General features: G+C 23.4%; 3 protein-coding genes across 3 annotated transcripts in view; 1 reads left to right on the top strand and 2 right to left on the bottom strand.

Annotated features, from left to right (window-relative positions):
* The window catches only part of LOC127281608 (focal adhesion kinase 1), a 139,817-nt gene extending 131,004 nt beyond the window's left edge, over nt 1-8,813 (bottom strand). Inside the window, exon 1 of the mRNA XM_051305393.1 lies at nt 8,454-8,813. The gene's annotated coding sequence lies outside the window, so the exon portion shown is untranslated. The remainder of the gene's footprint in view (nt 1-8,453) is intronic.
* Nucleotides 8,814-11,747: 2,934 nt separating this feature from the next.
* On the bottom strand, nt 11,748-14,969 carry LOC127281615 (protein N-lysine methyltransferase METTL21D-like). Its single transcript, XM_051305413.1, has 3 exons — nt 14,626-14,969; nt 13,616-13,805; nt 11,748-13,362 (listed from the first exon to the last, which is right to left on the bottom strand). Exons 1-3 carry the CDS (start codon nt 14,853-14,855, stop codon nt 13,138-13,140), a joined length of 645 nt encoding a protein of 214 aa, XP_051161370.1. The 5' UTR covers nt 14,856-14,969; the 3' UTR covers nt 11,748-13,137.
* A 351-nt stretch (nt 14,970-15,320) lies between these two features.
* The window catches only part of LOC127281612 (probable ATP-dependent RNA helicase pitchoune), a 28,503-nt gene continuing 17,764 nt past the window's right edge, over nt 15,321-26,059 (top strand). Inside the window, exons 1-7 of the mRNA XM_051305398.1 lie at nt 15,321-15,524; nt 16,814-16,912; nt 17,070-17,252; nt 17,342-17,602; nt 17,827-18,141; nt 18,222-18,523; nt 18,653-18,805. Coding sequence (XP_051161355.1) covers nt 15,428-15,524; nt 16,814-16,912; nt 17,070-17,252; nt 17,342-17,602; nt 17,827-18,141; nt 18,222-18,523; nt 18,653-18,805 — 1,410 coding nt within the window. The 5' untranslated portion in view covers nt 15,321-15,427. The remainder of the gene's footprint in view (nt 15,525-16,813; nt 16,913-17,069; nt 17,253-17,341; nt 17,603-17,826; nt 18,142-18,221; nt 18,524-18,652; nt 18,806-26,059) is intronic.

The raw sequence follows: 26,059 nt of genomic DNA, 5'->3' as shown, positions 1-26,059 counted from the left end.
GATCCAATATGGCGGAAGAATTTTATTAAAATTCATCAAATTCGCTTGCCTAAAAAATTTTCAGGGTCGCTTATGTTTCGAATCCGGTATCAGTTTTTTAAAATTTTAAATGGAGGAAGATTTTTAAAAAATTAATCAAATTCGCTTGAAACTCATTACTCAGGGGTTCTCGGGGTCGCTGGTTACGAATCTGAATTCGGATTTAAAAAATTCAAAATGGCGGATCCAATATGTCGGTCGAATTTTATTAAAATTCATCAAATTCGCTTGAAACTTGTTACTTGGGGGTTTTCGGGGTCGCTGATTACGAATCTGACGTTGCTTTTTAAAAATTCAAAATGGTGGATCCAATATGGCAGACGACTTTTCTAAAAATTGACCAGATTCACTTGAAATTCGTTAGTCGGGGGTTTTTGGAGTCGCTAATTACGAATCCACTGTTAGTTTTTCAAAATTCAAAATGGCGGACGAAGTTTTATTAAAATTTATCAAATTCTCTTAAAACTCGTTACTCAGGGGTTTTCGAGGACGCTGCGATTACGAATCCGATTTCAGTTTTCAAAAATTCAAAATGGCAGAAGATATTTTTTAAAACCTAAATGCGTATAAAGATAATTTAATATATAAGTACATATATTGTATAATCAGTAAAAATGAACAACAAAAATTTCAAATTGCATCTCTGATGTCTTATCCGTAACTCTGAAAATAGTTACCTATCGGAAAAACAAAAATAGAATAATCCATTAATATTATAAGCTATTGCTTTTGGATATGATATATAAAATTCATAATGTATTTCCGTGCATTGTTTGAAACTTCATATTTATATATTGCAAAAATGAAATTGAAGCCTTGATGTATACACTATACTTAAAGAAGAAAACAAAACACTCTCTAAATGATATAGGTTTCAAATATACGATATATATATATATATAAATTGTATGCTTCATTGCTGTTAAACTGTTCAGTTTTAGTTTCTGGCAGTTTAATTTGTATTGGTATAAAGTTGAAGAGAAAACGAGTTTTGAATTTGCGATAACTTCCTCTCTTCGGCGTTACTGTCGGAACGCCACTTCGATTAATTAAAGGTAAAGGTAATCGCGTGACCGGAAGAAGTTGCGAACTACTGGCGACCACGTATGTATACATATAATCGCTCCTCTCCTCTTCAATATGTAGGTGCTTCACCGCCTTCTGCATGTAGGCTTCAAACAATTTTTTTTTTTTCATTTACCTTTTTCATACATAAACTTTTTCTTTTCTAACTTTGTGCGTTCGTATATTTTTCCATTTAAACAAGGTTTGAAACGATGAGCCACAAGAAAATAAGTTAATTACAGGTAAATAAGAAAAATATTTAGAATGCAAAAAAAAAAAACTGGACTGAGAATACAAAAAAGTAGAAGTATGCAAAAAAAAAAAAAAAGAAAATGAACACAAGTCATCGAAATTTGAAACAGTGGAATTTTACCGACTTCTTTGCGGGAAGAAATTATTATATAATTTTGATTACATTATAGAGAGGGATAGAAATTTTAATTTTTAAAATAATATTATGCTGAATGTTTGGAATTATGAACGGAATTTGAGATTGAGTTCGATTGAAGAAAGCCGGATCGAGAGACACGAAGTGAGTCATTGTGCCATTCGGTAGGTCAGACATTTAATAAAAGCGTCAGCAAGTGTATATGTATTGTGTTTCGTAATTCTTATAAGTCTTTTTTTTTTCTTACAAAGGCTATATAGGCATTTAAATTCATCGTTAATTAACAAAATTAAAAAAAACATCCAAGTATTATTTCATTCCAAGACGCATCATTAAATGATAATTTGTTAATTATTATTCGCAAATAAAATATTATTTTCACGATTTTTTTTTTTATCAAAAAAGGAATTTGAACTTTTTGAGGATTTTTTTTTTAGGTTTAAGTTTTTATTTAAACGAATTATTATTTAATAGGTTTTTCGTTTAATAGACTTTCTACTTAGTCGAATTTTTTAAATAGTAGAATTTTCATTTTATCGAAATTTTATTTCACGACAGTTTCATTTGTACAAATTTTCCAGTTGAGAGAATTATTAAATCACTGCAAATATTCATTTGACCGAAATTACAAATGTCCGAACAAATATCGGACAGAAAAGTTTTGGCGGGAATTTTAAAATTAACCACAATCAGAAATCAAAAAAATTGTGATTGGTTAATTTTAAAATTCCAGCCAAAACATTTTTTGTCGGATATTTGTTCGGTCAATTGAAAATTCGGAGTTTTTAAAATTTCTATCAAATGACAATTTGTACAAATAATAATTCTGGTATGAAGAAAAAAATTTTATTCAAATCAAATATAATGTAAATAAAAAAATTAATATTTTCCTCAAAGTATAGAGCTAAATATATATTTATATTTGTTTGAAATGAAAAATTTTCTTTAAACACTATGATAAACACAATCAAGTGAATTTAATCCACATGCTTGTTTTCTATTTCGTTTCGCAAACGGAAGAAGAGAAAATTGCGAACGTTATTTCAATTTCTGTCAAGCGATCGATAAAAGTAATTAAGATTGAATCCCTCTTTTCTTCGTTATATTGATGCTTTTGAAGAGAAACTGTTATTAGAAATGTTTGCAAAAAAAAAAAAATCATCTTAATTTTATATCACAAAAAAATAGAAATAATTTCTGTATGGAAAAATAAATTAATAATATAATAAAATATTAATTTTTTTCTAATGTACTTTTTTATTTTTCATTGTTCTAGTAATTTTTAAATAATTTACAGATTAAAAATCTACTTTTTAATTTAAGGTTATGGTCAATTAGTAAAATTTAACTATCAGAAAATTACTCTCTAAATCTGAATTAGTAAAAATATTTAATAATTTGAATTAGTGACTCACTTTTTGCTTCTCAATTAGTAAAATTTTACTAATTATTAGTAACTTTAACGAACAATTAGTAAAATTTAACTAATTTTTAAAGCAAAAAGTGAGTCACTAATTTAAATTAGTGAACATTTTTACTAATTCAGATTTAGAGAGTAGTTTCCAAAAAAAATGTCACTAATTTCTTGGTAAAAAAATAATTTAGGGTCAACCGGGGTAAATCCGAACGCTAATTATTTCAGCTTAATTAAAATTTTTAAAAATAAGTTCGATATGAGAATTTTTACCTCAGATCCTCTTCAAGAGATTCTAAGTATTATCCCATTTTTCGTTTGTTAATTAGCAACAGCATAAACAAAGATAACGAGTATTGCAAAAAAGATTGAAAATCAAAGATGACACTCTTTCAGTATTTTGTCTCGTATTTGAAGAAAAAGAAGCTAAAAATTTATTTTATTATTTATAATAGTTTGTTATGAATACTAGAACAGAAACTATTTTTGATTTTTGCCTTCTGTAAAATTTTATTAATAATTTCAGACCGTTCGTATTTACCCAGGAAAATTGGAAAACCGGGGTAAATCCGAACGGTATTTTCAATCATTTTTTTTTTACATCAGAGCCACACAAAATTGTTTTTATTTCATTACACTATTATTTTAACATTATAAAAGTACATAGAAAAAAGTTTTTCTTTCTATACGTATCCTCGTTAGTAATTAATAAGCAGAAACTTAATCTCTGTTCTCTCGAAGGAGTGTTTCAATTTTTTTGCCAAATGGTTTGTTGAAAAAAGTTTTTCAGGATCTTAATGAAATTTGGTATTCTACGGTTTTTGGAGTCGCTAATTACCAATTTGAAGTCAGTTTTTCAAAATTCAAAATGGCGGACGAGAATTAAAAAATTCATTGGATTCGCTCGAAAATTGTTACTCGGGTTTCAGGGTCGCTGATTACGAATTTGGAGTTAGCAAATTTGATCATTTTTAAAAATAAGTTTTAAGAAAGTCCGCCATTTTGAATCCGCCATTTTGAATTTAAAAAATTTGACTTTTATTTTTGTATTTACATTCAATCACTCCAAAATACTTTCTGTACCAAGTTTTGCAAAAATCCGTTATGATTTGATAAAGTTATTGAAGGTTTTAATTGTGTAATGCATTTTAATTTTTAACCTGTTTGATTTTTGTATTTATATATGATGCATTATTACATAATAGGTTTATTATCGTATTTTTTGAGTTTTTATATAAGTTTAACAATTGCAATACTTTAAATTTATTTTCCCTAAGATTTTTCTGAAATACAGTGGCGTTCGTATTTACCGCCATATTTTAGGAAAGTTGCAAAGTATCGAGGTAAATACGAACGCTAAGTTTCCTGCGATTGTAATTTATCAAAAATTTTTGCTACCCCATAAAATTGTTCTATGGAAGTAAAGTAACAACTTCATGCACCAGAATACCGGAAGTATTTTTTTTTTAAAGAAAAAACTTATGTTATTGTTGAAACTTACTAAAAGCGTTCGGATTTACCCCGGTTGACCCTATAGAAAAATTTAATTTTTCTTAATTCAGTTAAAAAAATTTTCAAATTCCAGTAAAAATGTTTACTAATTTAAATTAGTTACTCCCTTTTTGCTTTAGAATTAATTAAATTTTACTTAGTAAAAATTAATTAATAGTAAAATAATACTAATATTTAATTAGTAAAATTTAACTAATTCTAAAGCAAAAAGTGAGTCACTAATTCAAATTAGTAAACTTTTTTACTAATTCAGATTTAGAGAGTACAATAAAAAATTTATATAATTTTATTATAATTTTTAAAAGATAGACAGTAAAATTTTTAGAAATATTTAAAAATAAATAAAAAAAAATATTTATATATAACTTGAACAATCGCAACTTAAAATAATACATAAATCTAAAAAGGAATATTTTGCAAATATACAACAGACAAAAACACCTACTATAAATGGCTATAATCGAGATGGATACTTATCATAATAAATCACCTCGGGAATTCTATTTATTGAGTTGAAGATTAAGAAAAAAAAAATATATTTTTCCTCTATTCCTTTTAAATTTGCATCCTATTTTATTATCAAATAGTCGAATCAGATAAAGGCGTGCCAAATGTCGAGTGCACACTATAACCTTGTGTATATAAACACACTGGGAATCAGAGTTGAGGAAAAGGTAATGGTTTCGATGATAATAATAATAATAATATAATGAGAAGATATATATCTGTAGAAGACACCTTAACGAGGTGCAAAATAGCAGTACAATGAACAGATATTAATTTATTCATATTATACCCATGAGCGTTATTCTCGCAAATGTCAAACTATTATATCGTCAAAAGCCCCCCAAAGAGAGTAATATATGTTTATGTACATGAAAATTGTGAGAGTATACCTTGTTTTATCTTATTGTTTGGATCAAAAACATTCTTGATATGCAGTAGTAGTGCAAGTGAAATGATTTAATATCTCAAGAACAAAGCATTTCAACAGTTCCTCATATGACCTTCGATATAATACATATTATATATATATAATATAACGGTCCAAACATGTTTCGTTTTATTACTATTTTCTATTATAATAAATAAATCTTAAAATAAATTTTAAATAATAAATCAAATAGGGACGCATGATTATATTCTAAAAATCATTAGTTAAAATTTTCATTTTATGGAATTTCATTTATCATAATTATTTTTGAGCCGAATTTTTATTTTTTCGAATTAATATTTTGCAGAATTTTCATCAAAACAATTTTCTATATTAGAAAATTTTTATATAACCGAAAATTCACTTCACAGAATTTTTATTTGTTCGAATTTTTATTTGTCAGAATTTTTATTTGCTCGAATTTTCAATTTAACATAATAGGCATTTTAAAGAATTTTTATTGAATAGAATTTTCATTTTATTCTTTCAGATGAATTTTCATTTGTTCGAATATATTTGATTTTATTTACATATAACCGATTTTTCATACTACAGAATTTTTACTTAACCAAAAAATCATTTAACAAAATTTCTAATTGATAGAATTTTTAATTTGTCCGAAATGGCAAATGGCCGAACAAACAATCGATTTCGGTGCAATTTTTAAAATCAACCAATCAAAAATTATCTATAAAATTGTGATTGGTTGATTTTAAAAATCGCGCCGAAATCGATTGTTTGTTCAGCCATTTGCAATTTCGGACAAATGAAAATTATACGAAATTAGAAATTCTGTTAAATATTTTTTCGGTAAGGTAAAAATTCTGCAGTATGAAAAATCGGTTATATGGAAATAAAATCAAATAATAATTCGAACAAATGGAAATTCATCTGAAAGAATAAAATGAAAATATGCAATGAAATTCTATCCAATAAAAATTCTTTAAATGCCTATTATGTTAAATGAAAATTCGAGCAATTAAAAATTCTGACAAATAAAAATTCGAATAAATAAAAATTCTGTAAAGTGAATTTTCGGTTATATAAAAATTGCGTAATATAGAAAATCGTTTTGATGAAAATTCTGCAAAATACTAATTCGAACAAATAAAAATTAAATTACAAGCCTCGGATCGACATTAAGGCACAAAAAAAGTCGTTTTAGTCGATTTATATTCCAAAAAAGTCGAAAAAGTCGATTTTTTTAAATTTAATTAGTTAATAAATATTTTACTTTAAATAACTAATGTTATTAGATATTAAATCCATTTCATAAGTTTCTTAATTTTAATTCAGTAGGACAAATTTCTAAAAAAAAAAAAAATTCTAAAAACAATTCAAATTTAGAGTTTTTACTTGAAAATTTTTTAAATAATTGAATTTTTAAAGAAATTTTAATTTTAAATTATTTTATTTATTTATTCGAATTTAAAATTTTGATATAGTTTTTAGTTTTAATTTTCACAAAAAAAATTTGTAAAATAATTAAGTTTTACAGTTTTTCAAATTAAGTTTTTTTTTTTAAATAATTAAAATTTTAAGGAAATATTGAAATTATTAAAAATAATTGAATTTTCGTAGAGTTACAGTTGAAATTTTTAGAAATAATTTAATTTCAAAAGATTTTGTTAACTATCAGACAATAATAATTAAATTTTACAGAATTGAAAATAATTTATCAAATAAAATTTTAGATAACATCAAAAAAAAAAAAAAAAATAATTGAATATTTTTGAAAGTAATTGAATTTCTAAATGAGTTTTTTAATTGAAATTTTTAGAGATTTCTGTTGCTGAAGAATTTATTAAAAATTGAAGAAAAAAATGGAATTTTAAAATTTTTAAATAAAAAATTGAATTTGTAAAGAACTTTATTAAAATTATTTAAAATAATTAATTTACCGAAAATTTTTAATTAAAAATTTTTTTAAATTATTCAATCCGAATGTTATACGTATTGCAATTTCACCAAATTATTATTTAACCGAATTGTCATTTTTTTTTTTAGAAATTTAATGACTATTAAGAAGAAATTTAATTTACTGAGGTTTATTATGTTAATTAATTATTTAATTGAATTTAACGATCTATTCGGTTAAATAGTCATTAGCTTAAATGGCAAGTCGGTTAAATAAAAATTATGTTAAGTGTGAATTTGTTAAAATGGAAATTTTTGTTAAATTGAAATTTTTCTATGGGATTAGAAAAATATTATTATTAAATTAATTGTCAATTTAAAATGAATAACAGTTTGGTTACAAATAGTTATTAAAACTTAATTATTATCTATCACAAACAGAATGATAAAGAAATAAAATTGAAAAATTTTCAAAAACCTAACCTATAAATTGAAACTATTATTTATTTAATATAACTATTGTTAAAAAAAAAAAGTTATAAATAGAAAATAATTCATTATAATAATAATTAATTTTAAAAAATTATAAACCGACAATTTAAAATATAAAAAGGAATTAACGAATTCCTGTTTTATGATTTTATACAGATATACTTTTAAATTAGTGTGAAAAAATAAAATGTCAATAAAAAATCAAAGAAAGAAAAAATGTGTATCAACTCACAGCTTCTTTCCATCAAAAATCAATCAGTAGTGAAGCACCCCCCCCCCCCCCACACACACACACTTACTCTTGTTCGAGTTTCTGAAATACACCGCTACCTGCCGCTTCTTTGTTTAGATATTATTATGTGTAAGCAAAGAATATATAGCATTCGTGCAGGTAAAAAGAAATACCGGCTTTTATATACATATGTATGTATAGAAGGGAGAAAAAGAATGGAATTCGAGAAAAATTGTAAAGGTAACGTTTTACGTAACAAGATTCTCGTAATCGTGTAATTTCTTTTCCCGGCTTTACAGGCAAAGTGATTATATATTTCTATATAAAATGGCCTCGATTTATTCTTATCGTATATGTCAAAAAGCAAGAGAGAGAGAGAGATAGATAGAGATAACACATATTTTGTTGTCAAAAAAAAGCACGCACGAAAAAAATAAACTTACGTGTGTCATTCAATTTTTTATACAAATAATTATCATTATTATTATAATATATATAGTAAAAGAAATAATTTACTTACAATTATAACAGCAGTTGTGATGTTAATAAAAATTCTCGTAACTGAACAGGAATTTGGAGACGAAAAGTTATTATACAGATTCACACACAACACAATTCACTATATATATATATATGTATATATAATATTCACTTTTTCGATGATAAAAATGTCACATGCACTTAATAAAGATCACACTAGTGTGATGTTTAATGAAAAGAAGACTGCAAATTTACTATTACTAATCAAAACTTGAAATTGAATCTAGTAATGTGTAAATTTTATTTGTAATTAGTTTAAAACATTTATTGAGATGAAAAAAGAGCCCGGGACACAATCAGGAATCAGTTGTCATAAACACTAGGGCGCCATATTGAAAATCACCTGTCAATATCGAAAATTGGTAACGACATCTTGAGAGTGGTGAGAGAAGCACGTTAGACTATGTTACCCAGTGATGATATTTTTTTTTTAGAGAAGTGAGTTACCAATCGCTGAGTAAAGTGAAATGTCTTTTTAGTTATTAAAAATGCCACCAGGGTCTTTTAAATCACAATGTTAAAATTAAAGACGTTAACGACTAACCCGGGTTTTATGTTTATATTACATTGTTTTTCAATTTTTCAAACAAACAATAGGTACAACGTGAAGTAAGTTTTGTAAACTATAATTTTTTTAATTAAATAACATTTTAATGTCTAAGAATTAAATAATAATTAGGTAAAATAATGATATAACGTAAACATTAATCTGCTTGTTGACACATATTTTTAAAATTATTTTACAATGAAAAATTACTTTTGAACTTTAAAACAATAATAAAATTATTATTATAAACTATTTTTCAATTCAAAATTTTATGATATTCAATAATTGTTTAAAATTAAAGAAAAAAAAACAGAAAATAAAATTACCAAAAATTTTAATTCTGAATAAATTGAAATATTGTGTTATTTTCAAAAATTTCTTCTAATATTTAATTATTTCTAAAATTTTCCATCTAAAACTTTTTGAAATTTGATTATTTATTTCAACTATAATTCTTTCGAAATTCAATTATTTTTAATAATAATTTTTATATTCTTCAAAAATTTAATTATGTATATGAAAACATTTTTTAATCAAAAATTTTTAAAATTCAATTTTTGACTGTAATTTCTAATGAATTCTTCATCAACAGAAATCACTGAAAATTTCAATTAAAAATCATTGAAAGTTCAATTATTACTTTTGAAAATAAACAATTATTTTTTTTTTTAAAAAAAAGATTATCTAAAATTATTTAATAAATTATTTTCAATTCTATAAAATTTAATGATTGTCTAAAATTTATAACAGAATATGTTGAAATTCAATTATTTCTAAAAATTTCAACTGTAACTCTTTCAAAATTCAATTATTTTTAATAATTTTAATAATTCCTTCAAAATTTCAATTATAGAAAAAAAAATTTAATTTTGAAAGCTGTAAAACTTAATTATTTTCCAAAATTAAAACTAAAAACTATAAAAAAATTTTAAATTCGAATAAATAAATTAATTAAATTTGAAATTATTAATTTTTATTCACATATTTTTAATTTATTTTTATTACAGGCCTCGAATTATACGACTTTTTCCGACTTTTTTTACCAAATTTTTAAACAAAATACGTTTTTTTATACTATACAATGCAGATCTTTTTCAGATCTTCTTTATTTCAATTATTTAACAAATTTTTAACTAAAATTCTTCACTAAATTAATTATTTTTAATAATTTTAATGAAATTCTTCACAAATTCAATTATCTTAAACTGTTTTTCAATTAAAATTTTTACGAAATTAAATAATTGTTTATAATTTTAAAAAAAGTTAGCAAATAAAATTACCAAAAATTTTTTAATTCAAAATTACTTGAAATTTAATTATTTGCAAAAAAATTTCTATTATTTTTAATGATTTTTTATAATATTCTTTGAAAATTTAATTATCTAAAAGCATTTTTCAATTAAAAATTTTTGGAATTCAATTTTTTTTTATGTGATTTTTAATAAATTCTTTATCGACAAAAATCACTAAAAATTTCTCTTATTATAATTATTGTCTGAAATTTAACACAATCTTTTGAAATTCAATTATTTTCAAAAATTTCAATTTAAAACCTTCTAAAATTTAATTATTTCTAAAATTTCCCTTAAAATTTTTTTTTAAATTTAATAATTTTAATTATAACTATCCTGAAATTCAATAATTTTTAATGATTTTTATAATATTCTTCAAAAATTTACGAAGCTGAAGTACGCAACGTTTATATAAACGATTGTTAAAGAAATAATTTTTTAAAATGAAAAATTCTATAATTTTTTGTCTAAAAAATATTTCTTGTAGTTTTTATTAATCAACAAATTATAAAAAAATAATTTTTAGGCAAAAAATTAAAGAATTTTTTATTTTAAAAAATTATTTCTTTAAAAATCGTTTATATAAACGTTGTGTACTTCAGCTTCGTAAAAAATTTAACTATCTGAAACCATTTTTCACTTAAAAAGTTTTCAAATTATTGTATTTTTGTCTGCAATTTCTAATAAATGTTTTAGTGAAATCATCGAAAATGTTAAATTAAAAATCACTTGAAATTCAATTAATTTTAAAAATCTAAATTGTAAATCTTTGAAAATTCAATTACTTTTGAAAAATGTTATATAAAATTATTTGATAAATTATTTTTAGTTCTGTAAAATTTAAATATTTTCTGAAAATTAACAAAATCTTTTAAAATTCAATTATTTCTAAAAAATTTCAACTTTAACTCTTCCAAAATTATTATTAAAAAAAAAATTTATCTAAAAATCTGTAAAACATGATTAAGTATTACCTGAAATTTTTTTGACCATAAAAACTAAAAACTATGACAAAATTTTAAATTCAAATAAATTGATTAAATCAGATTTAAAAAAATTATAAAAAAGCTACTTAAAGAATTTTTTTTTTTTTGAAATTTGTCCTACTTAAATAAAATTTTGAAAATTTGCCTTACAATTAGTTCGATTTTAAAATATTTAAAATAAATTTTCCTGATAATATTCATTATAAAATTATTCACATTATAGAATTAATAAAATGAATTTAATATCTAAGAATATTAGTTATTTAAAGTAAAATATTCATTGGCCAATTACATTTTGTTCAAATAAAAAAATCGACTTTTTTTGGAATATAAATTGACTGAATTTATGATTGTTGATAATAATTCTTTTCAAAATTAAAATAAAACTAATCTCGACATTAATGAATATCGAATACTAAAATGATAAGTCAATTATTAATAATCAAATATTAACTTCTGGTAATTATTTAATATTAATATTATTAATCTTATTAATACAGATTTTTTTTACATTTGAATTATCACTTTGTCAACATTATTTTTATATAATATATGGGCAAATCCACAGAACCGGCCGATTTCATGTTACTCATATATTTTTCTATTTTAGAAGTATTATATTAATTATTTTCATACTTCAACCATTTTGTAATATCTCTGAGAACCTATTGAAATAAGAAAATTGAATAAATGTGAACCTTCTAGTCTTTTATAAAAAATAAAATCGAATTAAGTAACTTAAAAAATGAAATTTACGGTGTTACTCCAGGTATAAATTTTAATTCTTATAGGTATAACTTGTTCGGCATAGATCCGAACAATTCCAAACTGTGGTGAATTATAGTTTACTTATTGAAGAATGTTTTGAAAGTAATAAAAAATATGTGCTCTTAAATAAAAAGAAATGATAGTCGTTGAAAGTAGCGTTACTCATTATTTTATAATAATGAAATGTCTATACATTTTTGTAAATATCTTTTGCGGCGATTATTCGATTTGAATTTTTCAAATTGGAGCTTATTGCTTGTGAACAGACGAACAAATGTATGTATCATAGAATAGAGTGCAATCAGAATTAAAGAAAATATTCCAATAATTATCACTCTATGTTTAAGCGTGAACCATTTTCAACTTAGCCTTTTTTCAGTAGCACAACTACAGGATAAAATATGATGAGTTGAAAACATGTGTGATTATATAAAGACATTATTATAATTCTTGTATGCAAACGCCAAATTATATTTTCAATTTATAACGTCTAAAAATTAAAATAAAAAAAAATTTATCGAAATTTAACTAGTTAATCGTGAAAAATGAATTATCCTTTCATTTGTTTTATTTTCAAAGTTATATCAAAATCGATGTCAATAATGTCAGTTTGTTGGTTAAAATAGTTAATATCAAAATTAGTAAGTAAACAATTTAATTTACAGAAATAAAAAATTAAATGCTAATAAATAAAATATATAATAAAATATGATAAAATATAAATAATTTATTTTTGATAATTAAAAAATTAATTATTTGTATTTTATCATATTTTATTATTCAAAATGTTTTGCACATATTTCAAATAATATATAAAAAAAACAAAGAAATGCCATTTTTAATTATAATTTCCAGAAGAAAAATAATATTTTCGTTTTTGGCTTTTAACTCAAACGGCATTAAAATAAAATGAATCACGCAAGAAGATAATTGTTCTTGAATATATTTTAAAGAAAGTAAACCATAAATAAAAGGTGTGCTTGCTATTTGGAAAATTTTCATCTTGATAAGTAAAAATCGGCCGGTTCTGTGGATTTGCCCATATAGTTTATTTGATCCTTTGATGAAATTTTAAAGTTTTGTAATTTTTAATAAATCAATGTCCGAACTAGAATAAACTGGATGTTGATATTCAAGAGGAATTGCTTTAACGTTAAAATTTTCTTTTAACGCTTTTTTAAAATTATTCCAAACTTTTATTTGAATTGGTGTATCCCTTTGTTCTTGGGTCATTAATATATAGGTACCCTCAATGTTGCATAGTGATTTTAATGTTTCCAATAATGGTTTTGTGGACTGAAAAACGTTAATTAATTAATTTTTCCTTCTTTTAATTTTTAAATAATGGGAAATTTTTTTTTATTTTTTATGTACTCAGTTAATTGTGTATTATTTTACGTACAAAAAAAAAGATTATATGTATACAGGAAATAAAAAATAAAAAATTAAATTATCAAATTTTCTATTTTGGTAAAATAATTTAACAAATTTTAATTTAATAATTAATATTAATTTTCTATTTTTATATTAATAAAAAAAAAAAACTTACTTCCTCATAATAAACGCAATCGGTGACAAGTACAATTTCAGGAATGAAATCCTTTGGCAATTCTTTTCCCCATTCGAAAACTTCAGTTTTAACTAAACCATTTGATTTTAGCCAGTGAATTTCATTTAATTTTACATTTTTATTTAATGCTGGCATTGCGTTTTCTAAATCAGTCATTAAAACTTTTGCTCTGAAAATAAAAATATTCTTTCAATATTATAGGGTCAAAATTAATGAAAGATATTTTTTAAAATTAAAACTTCACGTTTATATTTTGTACTATTAAATATTTAAATATGTTACTATTAAAGTGATTGTTGTAAAATTAAAATTTCTTATTTTTATTAACTTTTTTTTAAATTAAAATTTTTATTTACTTTTTTTTTTATTAATTTAATCTTTAGACTTTTGCATATCAAATATCTAATTTTTATGTGACATTGAGAACATATTTGATATCACAATCGTATAATTAAAATTTGTAATTTTTATTAAAAAATTTTTTTGAATAATTACGATTTAAAATATGTTTTCAATGTCACTTAAAAATTAGATTATACTCTTTTGATACAAAAAAAACTCTAAAGATTAAATTTAAAAAAAGAATTTAGATAATAAAAATTTTAATTAAAAAAAAATTTAATATAAATAAAAAAATTTTAATTTCACAATCGCTTTAATTGCATTATAAAATTTAAACGTAAAGTTTTAATTTAAAAAAAAATATCTACACAATTTTTATTCGTTTCCAAGTAATTGTTAAATACTTATAAAAAATTCATTAACAAAAAATTAAATCCCTTATTACTTCGAAAATAAAAAAATGTTTTTGAAAAATATTTAAATGGAAAAAAAAAAAAACTTGAAAATCAGAGACGAAAATATTTTCAGTGGCTGTCTTTATTTATTTCAGCCCTTTTCTTAAATTATTTGTACATTTATGTTAATTAAAAAATTAATAATAATAATAATAATAATAATTTAAATGTTCTCAAAGAAAAATTTTATACCCAAAACATGCAGCGGTCATTCCAACACAACCAAGTCCAGCACCAAGTTCCAAAACATTTTTTCCTAACAACCAATTTTTATCACGACATGTGAAATCAATAAATTTTGCTAAAACAATAGCAGCATCCCAAACAACACAATTAACATCGCCAATTTTTTCTTGACACAATGATAAAGTTTTTTTACAAGTTTCCAATTCTAATTCTCTTATAAATATATCGTTATCCATATTTTATTTATCTACAAACAAAGTTTCATAAATTATTCAATATTAACAAAATAAATAATACACGTGAAACTTAAATGTTTACATGTCATGCTTATTTATGTAAACAAAAAAAAAACGTTTTGAAAAGTTAGGTTATGTTATTGTTGTCGAATACGCGGCTTTATTGATGTGTATATTTTTGTAAAACATTTATAAAGAGATAAAACATTTTATATGCAAAATACAGTTTATTTAATGTATTTTTTAGTTCTAAAGATAGACATGTAAATAATAATGTTATTTTTTAAATTAAATTAATATATGCGTACATATTTGAATTCTCCCATATTTTCGATACGAAAACCACTGAAGTCAAATGAGCGAATATTGAAAATTAACCAATCAGAGAACTTGTCCAGCAAAAATGACATGTGAACAAAGCTTGTTGTCATATCATATGCCTCAGACAGTTTCCATTCTTCATTGTTGTATAGATCAATGTATTTTTGATCGTGTGTCACATGTGCTTTTTTGTTAAGAAATTGTTTTTCTTATATAGTTATTATTAATATAGAAATAAATTGTACAAAAAAATGTCTGTCCCTGAAAAAGTGTTAATGCGTAAAATTAAGAAACGAGAGAAGAAAAAATTAGAATTTTTAAAACAACGTGCCGAGGAGCAACAGAATGGTATGTTTTTTTTGAGGTTAATTCTCTTCGTCCTTTAAATGTTTATTATTCCTATTAATTATATAAATTTATATTAAAAAGGATTGAAATTTAATTTATGGAATTTTTATCGTTTTTTTTGTTAAATATAAAAGAAAAAATATTTTTTTTACCGCGTTGTGAAAAATTAAATGACGTGAATTCTTATACGAAAATTTTGTTTAATTCATTAAAAAGTTTTGAAAAAAAATTACATTTTATATTTTTTTCAACATTATCAAATTGTAAAAGTTCTGATTTTAAGTATGTGACAAATTTTGAAAAAAAGGAGAATTAGTGAATTTATATAAAATATATTTTGCAATTTTACAAGATTATTTTGGAATTCTGTTTATATTCGTCTTTTGTGTATTATTTTTATAATTTTTTATTAATTTAAATCGAAAATTAATTTAATTTTAAATGTAAGTAATTTTTATATACTACTAAAAATTAAAAAAAAAAACTATTACTAAAGCTATAACAATTTTTTTCATTTTTGATAATTTATAATTTCGTAAAATATGTGCCTGAAGTTCTGAATTTTCAGATCAAGGAAATTTTTTTTTTTCTTTTGGTCAATAAATAATTTTAAAAAATACTTGCTAAAATGAAAAATAAAAAAAAATATATATTAAACATTTAATAAATTTAAAATTTATTTTTGGATACAGAAAGCAATATTTTATAATAAAATTTGAAGTTTAAAAAGTAGTAAAACAACATTTTTTTTTCATTTAAACGTTCAGGCATATTAATAAAAAAAAAAAAAAATGTCGGTGAAGTTCGCAACTTTTCTTATCAACGATTTAGAAAAAAAATTTATCATATTTCAAATTATTATAATTTTTTGTATTAAAAAAATGTTTCGTTTCTCGATCATTAATTTTCAATAGAAAAATTTATAGGCAAAAAATTCATTATTTTCCAAATGAAAACTATTTTTTTTTCAATTCTTGATTATAAACGTTGCGAATTTCACCGACGTAATAAGAAGTACAATTTTTTTTATCAGGGTGTCTACGGGAAAAACAAGAATAATAATAATAAATAAAATAATAATTTTTTGTGAAACTGATTTTTTTTTTGCTTTTCTTTTTGAAAATATTTAACATTTGGAAATAAATTGAAACCGATTATTAAAGAGATTACAAAATGAATTCTCCCTTTGTTTTAAATAAAAAAAATTTATTTCTGCAAAAATTTGTGGACACTTTGATTGTAGTTAAAAAAAATTTTATTTTTGCTAAAAATTGTTTTATATTTTAAAGAAAAATCTAAAGACACTGAAAGCGAAACAGAAGAAGTCAAAGTGACAAATGGACTTGGAGTGAAAAGGAAAAAGAAAGAAGATGTTGAACCAGTTAAAAGTCAGTATTAATTTATTTTTTAAATCTACCTTTTAAATATTTATTATTATTTGTCTTATTTATTTAATGAAAATTTATTTTTAAATTTATTTAATGAAAAATGCAAATAATTTTTTTGTTTATTCATTTGTTAAATTATTATTTTTTTCTTTTGCAGAAAAAAAGAAAAAGGTTAAAAAGAATAAAGTAGAAGTGGAATCCATAAGTGATGAAGAAGAAGAAAATGAGGAGGAAAAAGAAGAGACGGAAGAAGAAAATGGAGAAATTACCGAGGATGAAGAAAAAGATGATGAAAATTTAGAAAAACAAAATAATACAGATAAATTTGAAAATTTTACTTGTAAGTATTTCAAAAAAAAAAAAAAATATTTCAATTTAAATTTTTGTTAATTATTTTTCGTTTTTTAACTTTATTTTTTTGTTGCACAGTGCCAGGTTGTTCAGTTGGTTTAGAAGTATTTAAAAATCCAGAATTTTCATCATTGGAGGATAAAATTTGTGAGAATACATTAAAGGGAATTAGTGATATGGGTTTTACAAAAATGACAGAAATACAAGCACGTTCAATTCCTTCGTTACTTGAAGGCAGAGATCTTGTTGGAGCAGCAAAAACTGGATCTGGAAAAACTTTAGCTTTTCTTATACCCGCAATTGATCTCATTTATAAACTCAAGTTTATGCCTCGAAACGGTAGGAACTAGTTTATTTTTTTTTATCGCCATTGATTTTTTTTTGATAATTTTTTATTTTATTGTTTCATTAAATTAATTAAAATAACTTTTCTTTTTAAATTAATTAATACAATGAAATGAATAATTGAAAAAATTTTTTTGTTGCTTTTATTAATATTTTATGTAACAATTTTTTTATATTAGAATTTTTGTTATAATTAGAAAATTTACATTTTTTTCCAGGAACTGGATGTATTATAATTTCACCAACACGTGAATTGGCAATGCAAACATTTGGTGTTTTAAAAGAATTAATGAAATATCATTTTCACACATATGGATTATTAATGGGTGGAACTGATCGAAAAGCAGAGGCTCAAAAAATTGCAAAAGGAATTAATATTATTGTTGCAACACCCGGACGACTATTGGATCATCTTCAAAATACTACAGATTTTTTGTATAAAAATTTACAATGTCTTATTATTGATGAAGCTGATCGTATTCTTGATATTGGATTTGAAGAAGAAATGAAGCAAATAATCAATCTTTTGCCAAGTGAGTTTTTTTTCTTTTAATATTAATGTTTGAAAAAAAAAATTAAATAAAAACTTTTCCGGTTATTTTTTTTTGTTTAGAAAGAAGACAAACAATGCTTTTCAGTGCAACACAAACAAAAAAAACGGAAGCATTGACAAAATTAGCTTTAAAAAAAGAGCCAATTTATGTTGGTGTGGACGATGAGAAATTACAAGCAACAGTTGATGGTTTAGAGCAAGGATACGTGATGGCACCAAGTGACAAGCGATTTCTTCTATTATTCACATTTCTTTGCAAAAATCGAAATAAAAAAGTTATGGTCTTTTTTAGTTCGTGTATGTCTGTTAAATATCATCACGAGCTTCTAAATTATATTGATCTTAAAGTCCTTTGTATTCACGTGAGTATTTTTTTTTATATTTACAAAAATAGTAATTTTTTTTTTTATTTTTATAAGAATGAAAAAAAATTTTATTTGTAATTTTCTTTTTTTTTTAAATTAATTTTTTTATATAACTTTAATTTTCAGGGCAAACAAAAACAAACGAAACGAACGACAACATTTTTTCAATTTTGTAACGCTTCCTCGGGAATTCTTTTGTGCACAGACGTTGCCGCGAGAGGACTTGATATTCCTGATGTTGATTGGATTGTACAATATGATCCACCCGATGATCCTAAAGTAAGTTATTTAATATTATCTCGAATTAAATTTAAAAAAAAAAAAACTCTTTTTTATTTCCATTTATTTCTTCTTTAAAAAGATAAAAAATTAATTAATATGATCTTGGGAAGGTAAAATTTGAATAAAATTCAAAAGTGTGTCGTTAAAGAAGCGACATTTCGTTGGCTAAGGTTTGCCAATATCATCAGGCTAAAAATTTATTAAATATATATAAATTACACTTCAAATTATATAAAGGTCCAAAAATAAATTAAACATTGTCAAAGAATATAAAAATCGTTCCACACTTTTATAGAAATAAAATTTAGACATACAGAAATTATATTGAGAGAACAGTTCACTGGCAACTAAGAAATTAGAATTTACCCAATTAAAGTCATAATTAAAACCTATTCGATATCGATAAACTACAGAATTATCATTGACTTTTTTACACTCTTTGATGCAAGTTTGTAAAGATCGTTTTGTTTCTCCTATATATATGTTGCAGGGCAGTCTTTACAATCAAATTTATATACAACATTCGTTCTGTCCCATTTTTTGGTTTATATCTTTACCTAATTTTATAATAGAATTAAAACTATTGTTTTAATAATTATTAGGGTGGCCAGGAAATTATTTTTTTAGAATTTTCTTGCTGCCGCCCCCTAGAATTGTTCCAAATGGAAAATAAAGAGACCCGTATTTTTTTATTTTGAAATTAGTTAATATTCAATGGCGCCGCCAGGCCCTTGAATTTTCCCATGTATTTTATATGGGGAAAAGCTGCTTTTTCGCAAAAATTGCAATAAAATTGTTAAAAATTAATATTTTTTAATCGGCAAACAATATTTCTTTTCAAGAATGTCCAAACTATGAAGTTCTAATAATTATTACAAAAAAAAATTAATTTAACTATTTTTTACAGGGCCGCAAAAAACCCCATAATTGCAAAAAAAAGTAAAGTTCGTGTTTAAAAGTGTTTCTAATGATTTTATCGCTTTTTTTATAGGTTTTATTTGTTATCGAGTTACTCATTATGACTGATGATTTGATGAACATTTAAAAATAGTTACAAAAATTATTGTTGTTATTGTTTAATTTTTCAAAATAAAACTATGATGATGCAGATTTTTCAAAATTTTACAACTTACCTTGTTGGCTAACATAACAAATAAAAAGTAATTGTCAAAAATTAACCATGTCATTTGTTTAAACAAATTATTATTGTTATTTATTACTCTTTTAAACACAAACCTATGAACTCGAAGTTTTTTCTCAATAATTTTAAAACTTTCGTTGCTGGCTACAATTACTAGTGTTGAGAAATTATCAAAGTGTAAAATTAAAATTTGTTTAAACAAATTATTGTTATTATTCATTGCTTTTCTAATAATAATCAACCAATCTTTTAAAATTTCATGCGCCAGAATCGTATTTAACAGGTCAAAATATAATATAAAATTCAGAAAAAACTTTTTAAATAATCAATGAATAACATCTCTCTTAATTTGAATCAGTGGAATTTTCACTATTTTGGGCTCAGTAACCGACTTCTAGCTATTTCACTCATCGAAACAGGCAGAAGTCGTTTTCTGAATCCAAATCAGTGAAAATTTTACTGATTCAAATTAAGAGGGAACAATAATTAGTTTAAAAAAATTTTAATCTAACACTTTGATAATTTTTCATCACTAGTAATTGTAGCCAGCAACGAATGTTTTAAAATTATTGAGAAAAAACTTTGACTTCTTAGCTTTGTGTTTAAAATATTAATAAATAACAATAATAATTTGTTTAAACAAATGATATTGTTAACTTTGACAATTACTTTTTATTTATTATGTTAGTCAGCAAGGTAAGTTGAAAAATTTTGAAAAAACTGCATCTTCATAGTTTTATTTTGAAAAATTAAATAATAACAATAATAATTTGTTTAAACAATTTTTAAATGTTCATCAAATCATCTGTTATAATGAGTATCTCGATAACAAATAAAACCTACAAAAACAAAGCGATAAAATCGTTAGAAACACTTTCAGGGTGGCCAGCCAACCGGGAGAACCGGGAGAAATTTGAATCGGGAGAAAACCGGGAGAAAGCCGGGACTGAAAAATTAATCCGGGAGATTTTATATGAGCCAAAAGTTTTGAACGTTCAAATGAGCAAAATATTTTTTTCAATCTATAAATTATTTAGAAATTATAATGTCAATGTAAAATAAAACAGTAAATTAAACAAATATGAAATTAATAACTTCTTTTTATATATTTAAAACAATATTTTGTAATAAAATTCGTACTTAAAGAAGTTACAAAACAAATTTTGTTCATTTGAACGTTCAAAACTTTTGGCTCATGATTTTATGGGTTTTGTGATTCGCACAATTATTCAAAAATTGTTCAACTTTAAACCATCTAAAATTTCGTGTTAATTATGTAAAATATATGAGCAATTCCACGTGAGATTGAAGGGTCTATCCTCCGATTCCATCTATACTACGTGTAATCTAATTCTGTGTCAAAAAAAGAATATTAAGTATTACTAAAAATCGAAAATTAATTATAAAATGTTATTTAGAGAAAGACTGAAAAATACCGTGCCGAGAAGGTATGAAACCTCCGCTAAGTAAACGGAGCCCTATAATAATTTTAAAAATTAAAAACAAATTTTAATTTTTAAATAAATAAATAAATTAAAAAATTTTAATTTTTCAAAATTATTTTTTTTCTCTTAAACTTCAATATTTTCTGAGCAAAAAACGTTTAGGAAATTTTTTTCTAGGACTAAAAGTGAAAAAGTTATGAGTAATTGAAAAAAAAGTTGCACTAATTTTTTAATGCAAATATCTCGAAAAATAATAAATATTTTTTTCAAATTTTTTTTACTCAATTAGACCCATAACATCTACCCAAAAACGTAGTATAGAAGGAATCGGAGGATAGACCCCTCAATATCAGGTGGAATTGCTCATATATCATCAACAAAAATTAACTATTTTTATTTCTCACAATACAACATTTTTTAATTCTGCACTGAAAGAAAATATATAACAAAATTTCGTAAATACTTTTCAATTTAGGGAAAACGTGTCAAACTGGAAAAAAATGATATAAAATATATTAAATCTCAGTAAAGATTTTGTATAATTACTATAAATTATGTTGAAGTTCGTAAATATTTACTAAAATTTGAAATACATTTCTTAAAGACTGAAAAATATTTTCAGAAGTATATTATTTTTTGTATCAATATTTCCTATTTTTACACGTTTTCCCTAAATTGAAAAATGTTTACTAAAATGTCTACTATACTTAATAAAATTTGTTATATATTTTATTTCAATGTACAGGAAAAATGTATTTTAAAACCGGGAGAAATCTCTAATTTCAATCGGGAGAAAACCGGGAGGAAAAAGTTCTAAAAATAGTGGCCACCCTGACTTTTAAACACGAACTTTACCTTTTTTTGCAATTATGGGATTTTTTGCGGCCCTGTAGAAAATAGTTAAATTAATTTTTTTTTGTAATAAATATTAGAACTTTATAGTTTGGGCATTCCTGTAAAGAAATATTGTTTGCCGATTGAAAAATATTAATTTTTAACAATTTTATTGCAATTTTGCGAAAAAACAGCTTTTCTCCATACAAAATACATGGGAAACTTCAAGGGCCTGGCGGCGCCATTAAATATTAAATAATTTCAAAATAAAAAAATACGGGTCTCTTTATTTTCCATTTTGAACAATTCTGGGGGGCGGCAGCATGACTATTTTTTTTGGGCCACCCTAAATTAATTATTGTTTTGCTTAATTTCAATTTTTGTTGCAATTATTTTGAAGAAAGTACGAATTTTTAACAAAAATTGTAATAGACAAACCCGTTTAGAGTGTGATTTCTTCTTATTCAAATTTTTCTCTAATCGAATTAAAACATCTCACGCAAAACAGGCGAATTTTTCGCCAACTGATGTTGCCAAAAATTTCCACAATAAAAGCAATCCACGACAATGTGTATCCAATAGCCAATACATAAGTAACAATTAGAAACAATTTTTCCTTTGAGATATTTTCTGGTGGTGGCGGAAGACTCCGTTGCTTAACAACATCAACATTTATCAATTTTTCCAGTATTCCAGATTCTAATGCATGCAAAATTATTTCGTTGAAACGATCAATGTATGGTGAATTTATTCTTGCTTGCCAGGTGTTTGTGTAATAAATCAACGATTCTTGAAGTATTTTCATATTCAATTTTTGTGTTACAGTCTTAAAATGCTGTACATTACTTTCAACTTCTTCTATAATACAAGTTACATTTTTATGATCAGTCATGTAACGAAGGCAGGCAAATTTATTTCCAATACCAGGAATTTTAATAGCTTTTCTGCCTAATTCCTGAATTTCAGTTAGAGGATTAGTCTGCAGAAAGCTTCTTAAAAATGGATCTATCATAGGTGTCAAAGATGAGCTAATCAGTTCTTTCAGTGTTGATATTTCGGGTTCTTCTCGCAGACTAAGATCCAAAATCACTGAGTAAAAGTAGCTTGTATATGCAATGAAACTCAGCACTAGGACACCAAAAACAATTCTTTCTACCAATTTTTCTGGCTCGTTGAAGATTGACATTCCCATTATAATTTGACTGATTTTAAACGTTTGCCATGTGTTTCTGTTGAATTTAAACAACAAGGCTGTAATTCGAATTAGAGCAATTGCACCGGCGGTAATGCAGAGCATGGTAATCAATTCCTGCGAGACTACGACAATTTTATTAGTTGATCTTGTATTTAATGGAATCACAGCTTTCACAGCACTTAAATACATGACGCGCATTAATGGAATGTTCACATTTGTAACATTGTAGTTCATTATAATTACGGGTATCAAATTCATTTCTAGTTCGGTTTGATATAAAATATCTGTTTTCATTTTCCTGTTTATATTTCTGGAATAAACTATTTTCCAATTGCCATTCATAACTTTTGAAAAAAGATCAGCAAATTTTACAAAGTTTGCAATTTGCTTACTATTTTCTTTATAATACGTTCCAAATAAAAAATTCATTTGTTGTCCATGAAGATTTCGCAATTTATTTGGGAACCATTCTCTTTTGCTTGTTATTTCTTGTTTGGAATATGTTTTAGCAAAACGATTTATCTCATGTATTATAGATTCATTGAATTTGACTTTATGCAATGATTTTTGGTATTCGTTTGATTGCGTCATTATAGCAATGTCGAGAAAATCATTCATCCAAAATTGTTTCAGCATTTTTTCCAATGATAAAGACTTGTCGTGCGGAAAAATGTTAATCAAACATTTTGGAATTGATTCTCCCAGGGAAAAATATTTGAATGTCATAATTATTTTGTTTAGTTGCGGCCGAATTTTAACATTATTGCCTTGGAGAAAAAGAATAAATAATGTTGTTTTCCTTTGTCGTTGTAGTGATGGCTGATAGTTAGTTGTGATAAATTTAAATTTATCGATACTAATGCTCAATGTTGGAAAGTGCTCCGAAACTTGTTTAACAAGAGTATTTACTCTTGAGTTTGAATTCATCAAATGGTCGTCATAGATAAACCTTACCTGATAGAATTATAATAATTAAAATAACACTGCTAAGTTAGATTATTGAATTTTCTTTGTTTTAGTATTTTCTTTCTAATAGATGTACATTTATTTTGTGGGTTATTTTATGAATACTTTGCTTCCTCATAGAGGTTATAATTTTTTTTTAGGCTGCATCTATTTCGCCCGCCGAAATAAATGTGTTTTACTTTTAGAAGACGGTCGAAATAAGAAAAATAGATTATTTCGCCCGTTAGGTGATACAACAAAAACGAACGAAATAATTAAAGTACAATATTTCGCCCATCAGGTATAAACAGCTGTTGGATATTTGTTATTAAAAATTAATTTGAAGTTTTGAAAAATAATTATTATATTGAATAACAACTTGATTTAAAAAAGGTTATAAAAAATTATAAGGTTTGTTAATATAACGTGTTGTTAATTTTCGCATTTGAATTAATAACAATCAAATACGAAAAAATAGATTCAATTGAAAATTAGCACATACATAATAATTAGGTTGAATAAATTTTAGACGAAATATTCCGTAGCTTATAAAAATATTTTATTACTTAAATTTTGAAAAAAATTGATTATTTTATGCTACTAGTAAGTAAAAAAAAAAAGATTACATAATTATTTTCATAAAATAATTATAAAAATGAAAAAAAAACTTAAATTTTTATTGGTTTAAATTTTACTGTTAATACTTTTAAAATTCAACTTCTTCGACAATTTATATTATTTTTCATGGGCAATTTTTTTACATACTTTCTTTTATGATTATTAACAATCAATTGTAAGTATATAATTTTCTGGTTTTAAAAATTTTTAATTAAAAAAAAAAAATTCTAAAATTGACAAAAATATTTTTTTTCAAATTTCAATAATTAAGAATAATTTTTAAACCCTAAATAATGCCAGAAAAAAAATTAAATAGACTACATAAATTTTGAAATTTTACTAGTCCCTTCCCTTGAAATAAATTTAGAAATCGACTGTTTCTGACATTTTTTGTAATGTAAAACGATTAAAACTTTTTTTTCCCTTAAAGTTGATTCGAGATGTGAGTGTATTAAAGAAATTTTATAAAAATAATTATGTAATTTTTTTTAATTGACTTGAATCATAAAATAATCAATTTTTTCAGAATTTTAAATAATAAAATATTTTTATAAGCTATTGGCTAAAATGTATTTAACCTAATTATTATATTATATGTACGCTAATTTTTAATTGTACAATTTATAATTGAATATAGTTTTTTCGTATCTGATTTTATTTATTCAAATAAAAATATTAAATACATGCAAAAAGATTTATTTTATTCAAATAATCAGTCACTTGACTATTATCAAATAAATATTTATTTATATTAAATAATTATTATTTGAGTCACTTAAATGGTATTTTTTTCAAATACATAAATTATTATTGATTATTTGAAACAAATAAATTTTTTTCAGTGCATGTAAATTTAACAACACATATTATTAAAAAACCAATAATTTTATAACCTTTTTTAAATCAAGTTTTTATTTAATATAATAATTATTTTTCAAAACTTCAAATTAATTGTAAAAATAATTTTTAATAACAAATATCAAACAGCTGTTTATACATGTTGGGCGAAATATTGTACTTTAATTATTTCGTTCGTTTTTGTTTTATCACCTGACGGGCGAAATAATATACTC

Source organism: Leptopilina boulardi, unplaced genomic scaffold (genome assembly GCF_019393585.1).
Source record: "Leptopilina boulardi isolate dan_hultmark-lab unplaced genomic scaffold, ZJU_Lbou_2.1 LbouV2_273, whole genome shotgun sequence".
Classification (NCBI taxonomy): domain Eukaryota; kingdom Metazoa; phylum Arthropoda; class Insecta; order Hymenoptera; family Figitidae; genus Leptopilina; species Leptopilina boulardi.
Note: the sequence above shows the minus strand (reverse complement) of the source record. Positions and strands in the feature narration are given on the sequence as shown.